This window comes from Alosa alosa, chromosome 6 (genome assembly GCF_017589495.1).
Source record: "Alosa alosa isolate M-15738 ecotype Scorff River chromosome 6, AALO_Geno_1.1, whole genome shotgun sequence".
NCBI lineage: Eukaryota > Metazoa > Chordata > Actinopteri > Clupeiformes > Clupeidae > Alosa > Alosa alosa.
In genome coordinates, this window is record NC_063194.1 from 22,873,313 (window position 1) to 22,890,697 (window position 17,385).

At 45.0% G+C, this 17,385-nt stretch overlaps 1 protein-coding gene across 1 annotated transcript; it reads left to right on the top strand.

The window, feature by feature from the left end:
• The first annotated feature begins 1,829 nt into the window (after positions 1-1,829).
• Positions 1,830-17,101, top strand: limd2 (LIM domain containing 2). The gene is made up of 4 exons (XM_048246534.1): positions 1,830-2,026; positions 11,995-12,039; positions 12,277-12,413; positions 12,744-17,101. Exons 1-4 carry the CDS (start codon positions 2,024-2,026, stop codon positions 12,889-12,891), a joined length of 333 nt encoding a protein of 110 aa, XP_048102491.1. The 5' UTR covers positions 1,830-2,023; the 3' UTR covers positions 12,892-17,101.
• The last annotated feature ends 284 nt before the right edge of the window (positions 17,102-17,385 follow it).

Consider the following 17,385-nt stretch of genomic DNA (forward strand, 5'->3'; position numbering starts at 1 on the left):
TTATTACAGTTGAGTGGGACATGGGTTATTGTCATTTTTCATAGGGTTTCTAGCCTTACATGCCACCATATTGTCTATTGCTTATTTTTGCCCTAGGAACCCCTGCATGCAAATGCACACACGCACCACTAGCACCAGCAGATGGGAGATGCTTCCTATTCCCCACAGCAACCCCCCAGCACCTAAATCAGAACCTCCTACCGCAACCCCCAGCCCCTGATACCCCCTCCCCACTCCCAGACATCTGTTTCTAATGACTGGACTCTGGGTCACCCACTACACACACGTGCGCACACACACACACACTCCTGACTCAAGTACAGAGAGAACCTGCAAGGAGAGATGAAGAGCTAATGAAGAGAGATGGGGTCCTTTCACCTCCTCCCCCTTCTACCAGAGGCTCTCTCTCCCTTCCTCCATTTCCTGATTCTGACTTCTCTCTTTCTGGCCCCTTTTTTACTACTGCTTTCTATTACTCTTGTGCTCTCTTACCGACTTACTGCTTGCACTCACATGTGATGAGTGGACAATTTCCAGGCAGTTGTGCATTTACGGCAATGGACTCATGCTATATATATATAGCTATATATATAGCATTAATATATATATATATATATATATATGTGTGTGTGTGTGTGTGCAGTCATAGCATATTACCATACTGTATTTGTTGTTTTAAATATGCTGCTTTGCAGAAGGCAAATGGCCATGTAAATCATAGAGGCTGGTTGGGAATTAGTGGTAATAGAGATACTGTCCAGTACAGTGTGTGTATTGAGTGAAGTAGATGATCATGGTGCTATAACCATTACAGGCTGCCCCTAACTGAATACAACACAATGTTTTGTTTTTTTAATCTAAGATCTGGATAAAACAGATCAATCCAGCATGCTACAAACATGTTCATACTGGAACCACAGTGGCCCATCCTTCAACCCAGGCCGAGGCTCCTCTCCTCTCCACACGACTGCTGTGCTGCTGCTCAAGGGCACGAGGGGACTTAGCAGACTGTCTGCCAGATGTGGGGCACAAGAACGGGGGATTTGCACTGATGACATGAGCCGCAGACGTCATACTCTTAGGATAGGGACTGCTGTGCTGACGACACAAGCAGTTTTGTGTTGGTGAGAAACATGTAACCGGATCAGGGGTCTTAGTCAACCTTCATGTGAGTCATGTGAATTAAGCTTTTGGAGGGCTTTTTATAGCCACATGTGCCTTTTAATAGACATTTTTTACTGTCATAGTTTAGTCTGCTTCGGACATATTGTTGAATGTAGGAAAAACAAACCACATCTCAGAAAATGGGTTTACTGGAGTTGTTGGTTGCCACACACTACATATTTATTACATCTCATGCTTTTCATGTAGGCTACAAATATGTATTACAATGTAGAATATACTTTTATTTAGAGTTATAGCCACATGAGAAAATGAGAAATGTTGTTGCCAAAACATCAATTAAAAATATTTCTAGCCACCTCATCTGAATGTAAATTTAAGCATGTAGGCACATGAATATAAATATACATTAACATAAACAGATATAAACTAATTAATCAATTATAATGAATAATTAGGCATTACATAGGCCTATGTTTAACGCCTAAGTATGCAACAAAATATATACTAATAATATTTTAACCATGAAATGGTTGAAATCATCGCTCTTGCCAATGGATAAAAAGGCCAATTTCAGGGCGAGCCGGTAAGGGAGGAGAAAACGCGGTGAAGGGGAGGGGGTGAGAGACTGGAGCCAATAGCATCTGACGTCCTTCCGAATAAAAAAAAAATAGCGTGAAAAAAATCGACTCTAGAAAAGCGCGAGGAGGGGGAAACGACAGGAGGCAGGCAGACAGCAAGGCAAGCCGGGTCTGAGGTTGGCTATTCAGTGAATGCAGAAAACATACCACACACTAGCTTGAGGCTGGGGACCGAATGGTAAAATCATCGACCACAGCACATCGAACGTATTTGGAGACCATATCTTCCTTCTCTTCACTGCGCTTACAAGGATACCCAGATGGTAAGTGTCCTTCGCCCATTTCTCGTCTTGCCATAGCGATGGAACAGCGGCAAAACGAACCCTGTGAACTCACCCCCCTCCCTCATCTATTCTTTTTGTAATGAGGTGATGTCCATTCGCTAACGTTAGCGTTGTTGCTAGCACCCCATCTGAGGAGGGGGGTCCAGTTCACTGTGTAATTTATACAATGTGGTGTTCTTATTAATCAAACGTTTAAAATTTGATCGTTTGGGGTAACTTAGGTTCATAGGTGGTAGACGTTATCAACTCATCCTGGATTGTGTTTATGTATGTGATGAATGAAGGTTGCTGGGAGCTCATATTTTAAACATTTGGTATCATGACGTATAAAAAGCATTTGAAAACAATAGCTAGCTATGTGTGTGCAGTAGCATAAAACTAGGAATTTTGTCTGTCTTGGTGTCAACGTCGTGCGATTTAAGGGTATCTTTTATGATAAGGAACACATGCATGTATTATTACTGCATAAAACATGTGTAATTAACTTAAATTAGAGACTTGGTGCTGCATAGATGTAAAATGAGCTTTGATGGCAGTCCCCTGTCTACAGCTAACAGGAGCTAACAGTAAGACCCTGTTTTAGACAACTGGAGACGGTTGAAGCGGAGCTTAATAATCAAGGATCTTTAACTGTCGCTTGCTGGCTCAGTATTTAGGCTTTATTCTGTCATGAAGTAGTCTTTAGTAGCCTAGAAGACATGCTGCCTAATCAATCACTTGATTTTTTTTAGTTGTAACGTTATTGAATTGTTGCAGTTCCATATGGCTGCGCACACATCAACTTGGCTAGCTTGCCTAGTTGTGCGTTAACGTTGCAGAAGACGCACATCCTAAGGTCTCTTCCGTTTCTTTTACGCAAGTGTGTTTATCATAAATTAATAGCATTTTTGTCATCCTCACGCTCTCAAGTAAGTTAGCAGTCTGCACAATACTTTGGTAAGCGTTTGTTTTACGTCTCTTCACAAAGCAGACAACGTGGTCCGATTCTTGCTCTCTCTCGGGGTCCAACCTGCTTTCAAACCGTAGCCGAATGTAAATCCATTTAAGTACACAGCTGTGTTCTCCAGGTCACTGTTATCAGCCGCGACGACACTTCTGGGTGTCTGGCTAAACCAGTTCTCTCGACGTTCCTTGTCATCACATTCCACTAATCACTGCCTTCGCGTGCGGCATATGGTCATTTTCCGCTCAGTGCCAATTTTGTGGAATGACAGGATTCCCTCTGCGTGATGTCTCCATCTAATTCCTATCCAATGGAAACCTAACGCAAACGCACACTGCACACACACAGTATAGGCCAACATGTCAAACTCGCCTCTTTGTCAGACAGTTTGTTCCCCATAACCTCTGGTTATTTAATGTCACGGAACTCTTACCACACGTCCGCATCCCCAGGGCCTGCTGTCAAGCAGGCATTGAGCCAAATTACACCTGATTTTAGTAATGTTGACAAAAGCGGGACCTTCTTTCTGCAGATGCTCTTCTCCACTGAGCGCTGGTCGTTATTATAGACACAATACAGGCTTTGTTGAGCGTGGATGCACGGCCATCTGTTAATGGCGTCTGAACAAACAGGGACACAATTACTGGCTAAATACACTCAAGCATATTTACTTGAACGAGTAGTGGAAGTACATACACTGGCGGGAACACAGACCAATGGAGAGTGGAAGAACACAGATGTCCTGCATCTCCTCTGACGAATCTATGTTTACATGTAATGCTTGTCATTAGTATCTAAAAACAGAGGAATCAGGTTAAATTAGCCTAAACCTGGCTTCACACAAGAGTGTAAAAGGTCAGTGTAATTTGCTGTGTCTACAAAGCACTGGGTTCATAAACTATAATCCAGAAATTGAGCATGTTAATTATTATCTAAACCTTATGTTATTACGTAATAAATAAACAACCAACCAATACTTCAGTTAGTTTTTAATTTGATTTTTAATTCTAATTATTAGTGAAAACATAACATAAACAAACTCTTCAGTAGACAGGTTACATTGTCATTTAGTACACTGATTTTTGTAAATAACAGGGATTGTTCTTTGTGTGCACGCATGTGTGTGTGTGTGTGTGTGTGTGTGCGTGTGTGTGAGAGAGAGAGAGAGAGAGTCCAGTTGACTGCTTACAAGATTGTGTCTTGGACGTTGCAGATACAGGGGAAAATAAAGCATGCCCATCCATTAACAAAGATGCCAGGTCTAATCCAATAACATTGGTATTTGTTCCCAGGGATGAGACTTTATTGCATTCATTGTGTATTAGAGGATTTAAGTTGCAACCCATTTCTAGTCCTTATCCCCTTGATGCATGTGTTTCTAAAAATCTGTCCCTGAGCAAAGTGCAAGACGCAAGTTGGAAGCAAAACTTGTAAACTGTTTCTATTGATGACTGTTACTGTGTCTCCCAGCCTGCTATATCTGTCTTAATTGTTCACACAGTACGAGGCCTCAATTCTGTGTGTGTGTGTGTGTGGGTGGGGGGGAGTAGGTACCAGTTAATAATATGTCCAGGGTGTCTCCATCAGAGAAATGAAATGTTCCATTCTATTTTTGCGTTAGATATCTCTCTGAGTAATGCTTACTAATGCATTTAATCAAGAATATCAATAGATCATCGTAAACAGGACTTGGGTAAACAGGACTGAGGTAGATGGAGACACAAGCCATAGAGTTGTAGTGAGTGAATGTAGACATGACAGGACTTGTCTTGCTATTTGAGAGAAGAACATAGTGAACTACTTCTCTTCTCTGTGGCTGCCACTAACATCCCTGCAGACGCACGATAACAGGAACCATTGATCTGCCTCTGTGCCACCAACGTGCTGCGCTTTTGCACATTTCTTCCCCCGAGTCCCGGCTTGTCTTTGACACCTGCACTTGCCTCTTGTCCCCACGACACTCTTCCGATCGGAATGTTTTGCCCGCCGGCCGTGTGAGTTCACACACGTCTCAAACGTGGCACGCAGTCAAACAAAAACATCTTTTGCCCATTTATCTCGCATATCATGTTTTGCCCCACATCTTGTGGGGCGGAGGGTCTTTCTTTCTTCCAGTATATATCATCTAAGATCTGGTCTTTGCTTGCATGCATTTGCAAGGTGCTCTCGTTCTGAATCACTGCAGACTCTAAACTGCGCTCTGGTTTTGCAGCTTCCTGTGAAAAACTATGACCTGTTTTTGGAGCTCTCCTCCCCAGCCATAGAAGCCATAGGAGCAAATCCTGGCTAGAAACTAGGAATGTGTGTGTGTGTGTGTGTGTGTGAGAGAGAGAGTGAGCGAAAGAGAGAGAGATTTAGCCTAGGTGTGTGTGTGTGTGTGTGAGATCCATCCTAGGTGTGAGAACCACTGGCTGTGTGCTCTGCTGTGGATCCAGGTCTGCTGCTGCGCATCACAGCACGGAAACTTCTTGAACCCTGACCTGGCCTTTGTGAGTTTTGCATGTGCAAGCGTCTTGGGGCGGTGCACGCTACAACTTGCTTGCACACACAGCTTTTCCGCTGACAGGAAATGGCTGTCGCTCCCCAAGTGTGAGAGAAACAAAAAGTGAACATCAGCTGACTGTACTATAGTAGTTCCTTATGTTACAGTACAGTCATTCACCCGCTCTCTCTCTCACTGTTGCTCTCTATCGGTGGGCCCTGAACATTCAGTGTCAGGTGTTTCTCTAGCACAAGACCGTAGCCGTGTGTTTGCACGCACACAGGCACACACACACACACACACACACAAGCACACACAAGCAAGCCTCTTGAAATGTCCTCTTTGTGTGGTTTGTGCACTCTGTATAGGTGACCTGTTTAGAGTGCTCAGATCTCTCTCTCTCTCTCTCTCTCTCTCTCTCTCTCTCCCTCTCCCTCTCCCTCTCTCTCAGTGACATATACACATACATTCTTCAACTTTGAGTACCCTACAGTTAAGTTACTCCAGGCTTGCTGGCTCACTAAGCAGTGACCTCCCTGTATTTTGCCCCGTCCTCTCTGGGGTCAAAAACTGTTAGGGATACTCGTGTCCAGTATGGTGATTTGAGGCCCCCGTAAGTGACCTCGCCTGCCTGTCTGCAGATTGTCTCCAGTGCCATCATAAATGCTGACTTCATAGATGTGGAAGGTCTGCAAAAACCAGGTGAGCAACCTTCAGTGGCTAGCACCATCCCACACCAGGCTAAAGCCTAAAAGGGGGCTTCAGGAGAAGTGTAATCACTGGGTTGTGGTGCTGGTAAGCAGAAACCAAACAATCCCAAGTGTTTAATTTAAAACAGATGGTTTTGTGGTGCGTGACAAGACGGCCCCGAGACATTCACCACTTCCCCCTTTAATGCACTCTAAACATACATGTTCCCTCCTCTTTTCATACTCCTTGGCTCTTGTTCTCGTGTAAAGCACGGGTCTCTCAAAGATACAAAAAACACCAGCACAGTTTCGCCCACACCACCATCACCTCCTGCAGGGCTGTGTCTGTCACGTCCTCCCTCCTTGTCAGAGAGAGCAAGTGTGTTTGGAGGGTTGAGTGAGTGATCCATTGATTAAAGCAGACAAGCTCTCACTTGATCCCCCCCGAGCCGAAGTTCTTCTCTCATGCTTCAGATTGGAATTGTGCTGAAACCTGCAGTGGTGAATTGCAATCATTAAGATCTATCTTGGTGTCATTGGCCGATGTTTAGCTTTGCTGGATGGATCCCTGGACAAGAATTGAGGTATTGGGAGTAGTCAGGAGATGGGCCATGGCGAAGGCCACACTGGAGGGGAGGCATGTCTGGTGACGGGTGATCGGAGCTCCGCTGGTCCCAGTTAATCGTGAGCGAGATCATTATGGTGTTCAGAGGAGAGCAGCCTTTGTGTTCTAATTGTTACTCAGGGGACCCAGACAAAACTGGCTGGCTGAAATTAATGACTGCTGACACACACCAGCCTGCGGTCCTGCATACACTGTGTGTGTGTGTGTGTGCGTGTTTGTTTGTTTGTTTTTTTTCTGTGTTCTATATCTGGCCGCAAAGACAGGCCTTTGAGTGCTATTGTAATGCTACTGTAACGCTACGTGACATTGCATTTCTCCTGACTCGCGGCTTCCCCCCAGCTTCTGTGGAACACGGCAAAGGGCACCGTTGTCACCACTGCTGCCTCGTCTCTAGTGTCCCCATGGAGTAGCCCTCCAACATGGCCGCCTGCAGACAGCGCTCACCTCATGCAACCTTCACTCCCACCACCCCCCGGTCTGTTTGGGTGCATGAGTTACCCCAGGGGGTCTCACTGACCGCTCCACCAACAACCCCTCCACCTCCCGTCCAATGTCCTGCCCAGTCAAAACCCACAGGGAGCAGGTGATGCGATTTGTCCAGCTAATGAGATTAAAGGATCATCTGCAGCCCAGCAAAGAGAGAGAGAGAGAGAGAGAGAGAGAATGAGCAAGTGAGAGAGAAAGAGAGAGAATGAGCGAGAGAGAGATAGAGAAAGAGAGAGAGAGAGAGAGAGATAATGAGAGAATGTGAAAGCTTGATCTGTGCGTGGAGAGTGACTTTTTGGAGATGGAGTGCTGGGCCTTACATGCACACGCCCAACACTTCTCTGCCCAGCAGGCTATTGGCCTGGCCTGGCACATTTGGGTGCTCGTATTTCAGGGTTCGTAACTGGAGCGACGTCCATCACGTCGAGGTGAGAGGTCATGGATATGATGTTCCCACTTTTTGGGTTAGACTGCACCCTACCTCAAAATAAAGCTCCTTAAACAAAAGCTTGCTGAACAAAGTGCATAGTCTTCTGGTGCGAAACATTAAGCTCTCGAAGATTATTGAGCTCATTTTGGTGTGACAGAGCAAAGGTTTTAGCAAAACAAATACTGGTCAAGCTTTTACATAAGATTGGTCCATTGCACCTCCAAATGGTTCCAAATGGTCTTGTACTCTGCTGGTGTTGCTCCTCCAGGCTCAAAAGACTGCATGGTTGATTTCATTGTGTACAGCGTCAGACATTGTCCCGTTTTCGCCTCAAAATGCCATGGAGCCGGTTAACATTCTGGTTGGCGTTTCATAGCCTCCAAAGAGCAAAAGTGACTTGAGGACGAGTAAGTGCAGCATGCTCCGCTCCTAAACGATGTCCACGATGTGACGGAAGCAGCTGTTTCCTTTACTACTTTCAGTATGAATCTCAATCGCTGCCGTGGACTAGTCACACAAACCTACCACAAAGAAGTCTAAATCCCCACGTGACATAACCAGACATGCATCATGATTGGCAAATTGTGCTTATGTCTTCCACCACAAGACAAGGCCTTTTAGGGAAATGGTTTCCCCCTTGGGGTTTGTTTTGCTGCCATGTCTTTTTGAATGTTGTGAGTCGCGCTTGTGTGCGTCGGGAATGGGATTGTCTTATTCCCTCAGTGGCAGACGCAGGATTCTCCGTTTTGGGATGCTTGTGTGGAAGATGGTGTGAGCTCCTGCCAATCCCCCCTCCCCACCCAAACCCCACCCTTCTTATGACACGCCAGAAGGGAATAAAGGAGACATGATGTGTCATCGCACAACTTCCTGCCACAATGGTCGTTCTCAGCAGTGTGTGTGTGCGTGCGTGCGTGTATGTGTGAGTGAGAAAGAGAGAGAGAGAGAGTGTCTGCGTCTCATGTACAAATAAGGCGAAAAGGGACAGATGGCACCAGCCATGATGGAGCCTTCCTGTTTAGTGTGTGTGTGTGTTTGTGTGCAGGCATGCATCTTAGCGGTACTCACGCAACTCCTACAGTAAATCCTGTTTCATCACTGTTGAAGCTGGGGCTTGCCACACGGTGTTTGGGAATGTAAGCACGTCTAAAGCCGGCCTGTTGTTCTTAAGCATTGTTCTGGGCCTGTGTGTGCTGCGCAGGCAGAATGCCAGTGTAATAGCACTGCAATATCTCAAGTCGTAAATTAAATAAGATAAGGGCAGCAGATGCTGATACCATATCACAGTGAGTTGCCTTTAAGGGCTGCAAATTCATGCATGCTTCTTGTGAAAACATCATTTCATTCTCTCTCTCTTTCTCCCCCCCCCCTCTCTCTTATGCTCACACAATTTAATTTCTTTTCAAAGTTGCTTTGTTGGCATGACTGTTTACAGAATGTTGCACAAGCAAGCACAAGCAAGACTAACAGAATAAACTAAAGACAAAAATATACAGCATTGTGGGCATATGAACTGCAACGTGAATATGTGCAACGTGCTCTCTCTCTCTCTCTCTCTCTCTCTCTCTTTCCCTCTCTCTCCCTCTCTCTCTCTCTCCCTCTCTCTTTCCCTCTCTCTCCCTCTCTCTCTCTCTCTCTCTCTCTCTGCTCTGTTCTGGTTTTCAGACTGCAGAGTCTTCCATGTTCAACTTAGCGGTTGCCACTGTGCCTCTGCCGGACTCCTGTTAACCCTTGATTAATTAAAAAATCCTCATTTGACTTCTCTTTTCCTCTCTCTCCTTCTCGTTATCGCTTTGCCGGTGTATTTTTAGCCAACAGTGCGGCGTTCAGTCCCCCTGATTGGCTGGCTGGCATAGGAAGTGGTCTTTTTATCAGTGCGGCGGAGGCGGAGGGGGGGTAGATAGGGAGACCCAGGAGAGCTGTGGCCAGCGACAAGAGTCTGCTCTAAGAGGCTTTGAAACGGAGCGCTGGGCCAGCCGCAGGAGCAGACAGACCAGTGAAGATCAACAGACTGTAAATCACACAGTTATGGAGGGGGGGAGAGGGGGTAGTGGTCAGTCCCCAGTGGTCAGTTCGTCTGAGTAATGTCACTGGGATGGCAGGAAGGAACACAGGCTGATGGTCCCACATGCACACACACACACACACACACACACATACCCACACATTCTACAGACATGATTTGAGACATATGCCCCATACGCCGTTGTTGTTGTAGACTAGTCTCTCTCCAGTGTCTGCTCTTTAAGGGCATTTATAAGTAACCCTTTAGAGGATTTCATAACATGCTTTCACAGTTCAGCCTGAGCGCTGATGAATGGGCTGGGCCCTGTTTGCGCTGAAGCCTGCGGACATGAAATCTCCGCTGCCACGCCTGCACCTGCCACAGGGCGCAGTAGTTGTGGAGTGGCACGTGGGTGGAGGTGATTACTGAAGTTAGGGTGGGGTGATGGCTGAGCCACAGAGCTCTGGTTTTTTTTTGACTGCGGAGAGACTGTATGCTCATGACCCATTTCTGCCACACAGAGGTGGACGCTGCTCAGCGTCAGACGTCTACAACTAATCCTCATCGTCTCTCCTCCTGCATTTTTCTTCTGTTTCTGTCTTCTTTTTCTCTCTATCTCTATCTCTCCATCTATCTCTTTCTCCCATCCTGTCCTTCTCTAATTTAGTCCCGTTCTATTTTCTCTCTCTCTCTCTCTCTCTCTCTCACTCTCCCTCTCCCTCTCTCTCTCTCACTGCCAGTGATCTGATTGCTGTGGGTGGTGGGTGAGTTGGAGAGAGTGGTGGGAGGGTGGGGGGGGGGGGCATAATGACTGTACTTTGTGGAGTGCAGCGATATTGAATCATGGGGCCTGGAATCTGATGGCTGGCATCACAGAAGCGGAGCGGAGCTCTGCCTGGGCCTCTCTCACTCTGCAGTCCTCACGTCCTTCTGCAGGACCACGTCAGACGCACTGATCAGCATGTATTATTCATAAGGCAGATTGTATTTTTTGTTTTATATATTTCTCTGGTTTTCTCGTCAGTGAGTGAGTGAGTGAGTGTGTGTGTGTGTGTGTGTGTGTTGTCTGCTTTTAGTTATTCTTAACGGTTTAACAGAGATGTGTGTGTATGTGTGTGTGTGTGTGTGTGTGTGTGTGTGCAATGGGTGGTTTTGTCAGAGGTTTTAGGGAAGGTTTGACAGTTTTACGTAATGGCAATTCTGCAAGACCAGCATTTTCTTTCCCATTAAGCCTGTGTGTGTGTGTTTGTGTGTGTGCGCGAGACTGAGAGCACATTCTTGCCTTAGGCCAGGCCGCTCGCCTCTCTCAGGTGTCGACCTCTGGTCACTGCCCTGCTGACCCCTCTGGCTGTTTCTTGACCTTCCCATGATCCTTCCCTTTGTGTCTCTCACCCTCCGTCTAAACTTTCTCCATTGTCTCTCTTTTCTTTCTTTTTTTCTTTGTTTTGTTCTTTCCCTCCTCTCATTCCTTGTTTTTTTGCCTTCATGTGCCGTAGTCCAGGCCTTGGCTAAGTTTGCGGGGACATTGAGTCCTCGGTTACATAATGGCCTTAATGCCGACGAGAGTGCTGAAAAGACACAAAACACCACTTTAAACTCTACAAAAACATGATGGCCACCCAAACCATGTAATTGACACAGCAGTGTGTGTGTGTGTGTGTGTGTGTGTGTGTGTGTGTGTGTGTGTGTGTGTGTGTGTGTGTGTGTGTGTGTGTGTGTGTGCGCGCGCGCGTGCGTGCGTGCGTGCGTGTGTGTGTGTGTGCGCGTGTGTGTGTTGTGGGAGTTAGGAAGAAAGCTGCTATGTGTTTCTGGGCTCAGACAGAAGGTACTTGATCTCCTCTCCAGAGAGTCCGGAGCCAGATGGAACCACCGTGAGCGACGGAGAGAGAGAGAGAGAGAGAGAGAGAGAGGGGAGGGAAAGGAAGAGGGGGGGAAAGGGGGAGAGGGAGGAAAGATAGAGGAGATGAAGAAAGATAGGACTGTGTGGGAGACGACCAAAGCACTTAACAGAAAGTGTGTTTGTGTGTGTGTGTGTGTGTGTGTGTGTGTGTGTGTGTGTGTGTGTGTGTGTGTGTGTGTGTGTGTGTGTGTGCACGTATTTGTAACATGATGCTGGAGAGATATTGTAGATGATGGGAAAGGGTGGATGTGTGCCTCAGTCTTGCACGTCTCCTAACTGAATGATTGTGGGTGGGTGTTTGTATACTAGTGGTATATAAGATGTGGTTGTCATGGGAACACTTCTGGACCAAAATTGTTGATGTCATGTTTTTCTCTCCCTCATCAGGACAACAAAACCACCTCAGAAGACAAACCTGTCCAACGCTCCAAGGTACTCCTCTAGTTATCTCTCTCTCTCTCTCTCTGACCTCTCCCTGTGCACTGCATTCAAAGTCTTATTTAATGCGGATACTCAAGATTGGTTATTACTGTGTGCTTGGAATAAAATGGAGAACACTTTATTAATAGTGTGTTTGTGTGTGTGTGTGTTTTCTTTTCTTGTTTGCTTGTTTGTTTGTTTGTTTATGACTGTGTTTGTGTTGACCTTTTGTCCATGTGTGTGCTCCAGTCCTTCAGCTTTAAGACGCAGAAGGAGGTTTGCCAGTCATGTGAGAAGACGGTGTACCCCATGGAGAGACTGGTGGCCAACAACCAGATCTTCCACTCCACCTGCTTCTGCTGCAAGCACTGCAACACCAAACTCAGGTAAGACACACACACACACACACACACACACACACACACACACCACTAACAAACATACTCTTTGTAAATATGTGCAGTTTGCACTGTGTCCACAAGTCTTGGAGAGCACATACAAATGTTCTTGCTGTTTTGACCATATATGGATGTGAACTTGTAAAATTGCTTGTGCACATACAGTGACGGAAATGCTGAGATGTGCATACATTACCAGCTTTTGGTGTTCTCACAAAGTAAGTCATGTTGATATTGGTGTCCCAGTGGTATCTAACTGTGTGTGTGTGTGTGTGTGTGTGTGTGTGTGTGTGTGTGTGTGTGTGTGTGTGTCCACAGCTTGGGCTCGTATGCAGCCCTGGCGGGAGAGTTCTACTGTAAGCCCCATTTCCAGCAGCTGTTTAAGAGCAAAGGCAACTACGACGAGGGCTTCGGCCGCAAGCAGCACAAGGAGCTGTGGCAGTCCAAGGACGCCGAGAGCGTCTAGGAAAGCGGCCTAACACCTCCTTACCCTCGCCTTACCAACCCACAACCCACTTCACAACCCCTACAACTACACCCAAATCACCAGCTCGTCAGACATCCCTTACACCATTCCCCCCAAGACACACACGCAGACACACACACTCACACATGCCGCTATCCACCTGTGTCTCATATGCAGCACATGCGCGCGCGCACAAACACACACACACACACACACATACATGCACGCACACATACACACACTAATACAGTACTTATCATTCACAGAAGATGCAATTCATTAGATCTTTCACCTGATAGTTAAATCATTTAAAAAATGTGGACCTACCCACCCACAAAAAGACTGTCCTGTCTCTGTCCTTTACAGTTTTAAAAGAAAAAGCCGGGTGGGTCTTTTGTACTGTTTTCGTTACGTCTTTGTTTTTAAATTTCTCTATTCATATTTGTTTGAATTTGGATTTAAAAGTGAGAAGATTATCCGTAGGTTGGGTGGTTGGTTAGTTGGTTGGTTGGTTGGTTGGATGGGTGGGTGGTTGGCTGATTGGTTTGTATTCTGTATAAACCTTGTTTCTGTTGGCTGTAAGAACGGCTAGTTGACTGTGACCAAACAATTGTTTTATTTTTCAAAATGCGCTGGTTGTGTGGAGGTGTTCATGCTGATATTGGTGGTAGTGATCCGAGTCTTGCTGTTGTTCTGTTTAGTCGTTTAGTCCGGTGAAGCCGCTGTGGTACCTACCCCTCAGGCCTGAGACGTCAGATTAGCTGCCTACTCAGGTACACAGCTCACTCTCTGAGGCGTCAGAGGATTGGCTCAGGTATTGATACTTTACCGAAAGATTCCTGTCATTTGAACAAAAAAATAATAAGCTTAATGAAAATTGATTTTATTTTCTTTGATCATTTTTATTTTCTGTGGTAATTAGCTTTTTGTTTTTACCTTTTCATTGATTTTGGCAGAGCCATTTGGTGACAGGTCTCGACTTAGGAGATGCCTGTCATTGCATCACTGCAGACATCGTTTTTCCTCTGGCAGGGTACTAGCGTAATATCTGTGAAACGAACAGGGTACACTCTTCTGTAAATATCCAAGCCCCACCTATTTCTGTCTCTCTTTTTCATTTCCTCAAGCACATCAGCTGAGTCGTGGTTTGATTAGGCAAACTTGGTGGTATAGAGGTGTGGGGACAACTGTGTTGTCAGAATTGCATGTGAACTCAGTGAAAAACATTTGCTACAATTAACAAAAGCAGAAGGTGCCATTGCTTTCACTGAGATCCCAATGAGAGGCATTTGAGCAAGTTGATCTTAAATGTTCCTTTGGCATTTATTCCATAGTCATATGTGGGTTTCTTATTTTCTCTCTGTTTCGATTGTACGTTTTTACATAATTTACTCAGTTATTTGTCTTCTGTTCCGATAAACTGCAGTCCAGATAATCATTTTGTTGTGAGATTTCTTTTTTGTTTTTCTGTACGCGTTCACTGTAAAATGTGGTGTATGTTTGTATTGATCTCTGCTATCATTGAGGATCATGCTCTGTAGGTCCGTCCACACTCTAGGTTACCACATCACCAGGTCACCAGACTCACGCTGGTTTAAAACCTGGCAAAACAAAAGCCAAACACTTGGCATCCCATGTTCCCTCTCTGGCTGTCCCTTTGAGCGTTAACATGAGCGTGAACGTTAACATGCCCTGAAGTCAGACTGTTTCTTGCGCTTACCTTTTCACATATAGGTTTGGTGATTTACTGGGTTGCTTTCATTGCTGAGTTGAGCTACTTGGTATGCTCTATGTGAGCATGTAGAGGTTTGTGTTCATGTTGGGTTTTTAGGATGTGTATGTCTTTTTTTTTTTTTTATTTTTGAGTTTTGACATTTGCACAAGATACATCTGCTCAAAAATACCTTTTTGTACATTGGTGTAGCTTACACATAGCGAATGTACTGTTCTGTACTGTACGTGTGTTATTTGTGTGGGACCAAGCTTGTGTGGCAGGAAAGACTTGAGATTCACAGGGATGCTTCTTGCAGGAAATGGCATTGCACGGTGTGACACCCAGCCCCACCTCGACCTCAAACCACTCCCCACTGTGCCACTTCCTGCCGTTAAGTGTTTTTCCTGTTTGCGCCACTCTACCGCCCCCCCCCCCCCCCCCCTTTCTCTAAATAAATGTCTGAAAAGAGGTGTTTCAGTACAAGAGATTTCATCCTTGTACTGCATTCTTTAGATCTCCAGCAGTCCGCTCAGGAAACAGTAGGGCTTTGAGGTTGTGGTTGGATAGTTGTCACTTCATTTAGTCTTCTTCTTTTCTTCAGTTAAAAAAAAAAGATTGCAGTGGCAGTGGTGTGTATTTGCTTCTAGATGTCTGATCCTCTTCCTGCCCAGGTTACCATGTCCTCGTGCTGTGATCACTGATGTCTAATGTAGATAGAGGATATATGGGACCGGCCCAGTGTTTAGCATGGATTGTTCCGTAACATTGCCCTTGTCATCAGTTCCTTTTTGTGAAAACCTGTCCTCGCATCCTATGACGTGCCCTGCTGTTTGTTTGTGGGTTTGTTTGTTTGTTTGTTTGTTTGATTTGTTTTTTTGCCACTTTGTGACCTCACTGAATTGTCTTATCATCCCAATATCAACAAAAAAAGTTCCCATTTGTCAATCCTTTGCCTTGCTTGACACAACTCCTATTCTTATTTCCCATCTGTAATAAAGTCCCCCTTCACCAGTGGTGTGAGTTTGTGTGCCACCTTGTGTTGTGCTGTGGGCGAGAGTGTGCATGTACAGAGTGCTGTGAAACAGAGAGAGGTGGCTAGAGATAGTCCAACGGTCAGGGAATCCGCCCCCTAAACCGCTGTCCCCTTTTGCATGCCTGCTTGTTAACTCTGCACCTGGCCAACGACATCCTGCAAGTGACTATACATGCTGTTCTTTAAAAGAAAAAAAAAGAAAAGTGCATGGGTTTCAGAGCAGGATTTGTGACTTGCACATTGTGACCATGGACATAAGAGGAGGGCTCCTTTCTTTGTATGTCTGTGGTTGTGACCAGTTGGTCTGTGGTCTCCAATGTGAGGAGGCGGCTCCCCCTGGTGGAGGGAGAAGGTGAGAAGAGTGTTGAAAAGCTTTACAGAGTTAACGTGTAAGTATAAACGTGTACAGATCAGGCGGCCTCATTTTGGCCAAATGACGTCAGAGTCCTTAGGACCTAAGCGTTAGTCTAGTGCAACAGATGTCCATTTTCTTTGATTTTCTTATAAAGTCAAGGAAGTGCTTTCGAAAGCCATTGCTTTTTTTGGATGTTATAAAATGGGCTAAGAAACTAATTGAGCCATTTAGATATTAAGACAGGTAATGACATAGCCTTTTGTGAAATAAGAGACTACTGTGAAACTGAATGCGCTGTGAGAAACACAAGGCAAGCTCCAGAAAGTAAAGGAATTAGCCTATATCCACAAGGCCTTAGAATGAAACTAAATTTCTCCTACATCATTAAGTTCCTGGCATGAGCAACCAAGTCCGCATTTAAATAGTTTCTTTTTGTTTTTTACAAAAAAATGCCCCTGATTGTTTGTAGGCATACTGTAGATATGTCTGTGAGTGGTGGGCCCATGTCCGTATTTGTACACAATCAGATTGGCTTTGATCCCTCCTGCTTCTGCTGTTTCAATAAACAATCACATCTTTTCAACAAACATAAATGTATTAAAAATGCTCATCTGAATACAAACTGCAGTACTGGCAGAGGCCCTGACTGAACCTGAACGTTAGTGCGGGTCTCTACACTGTTGGGAAAAAATGTATTGAATTGCTTTGGATAAAAGCATTCAAACGAAAGGGCTTTGAGTATTATCTGAGCAAGTTCAACCAGATCAAATGTGAAAATTAAATCAAATGATAAGATTGCATAATAATGATGTAGGCCTACTGTTGAACACGAAATGTAAAATTTCACTGCATAAACTTGACATGTGGGAAATGGTGGCCTTAAGGCGATCGGAGGATCTGTCCCCCTTCCCCCTTTGTTCATTTTGATCCATCATCACTCTCAAGTTCAGCCTTGTAGAAAACAATGATGAACATGTGTCATTTGACTTGTCTTTTTACCGCATTCTTCTGAGATCATGTTTCCCTCTTTTTTATTTTCATTTTTTACACGCTTTTGGAGAAAATGAAAGAATAAATATGCTGGTGTGAACCAGTTGTGTGTCGAAAATATGTCTTTTTTTTTCCCATCCATTGTAAACTAGATATGTGGTTTCAGCCAATGTCATGGTGCAGTTAATAGACTATGTAAAATATACACTGGCCTGTTTTCTTTTGATAACTTCACACATGGGTTTATTTCCTGTTACCTCTCCAGACTAATTAGACTATTCATATGTTTCTTGTGTGCAAATCTGAAAGGTCATTTGCTCAGTTAGTTCATTATAGACTGTAATAAATATTGTCCCTTTGGAGAGTGCACAAATGAATATTCTGCGTGTTTAAATGTGTGAT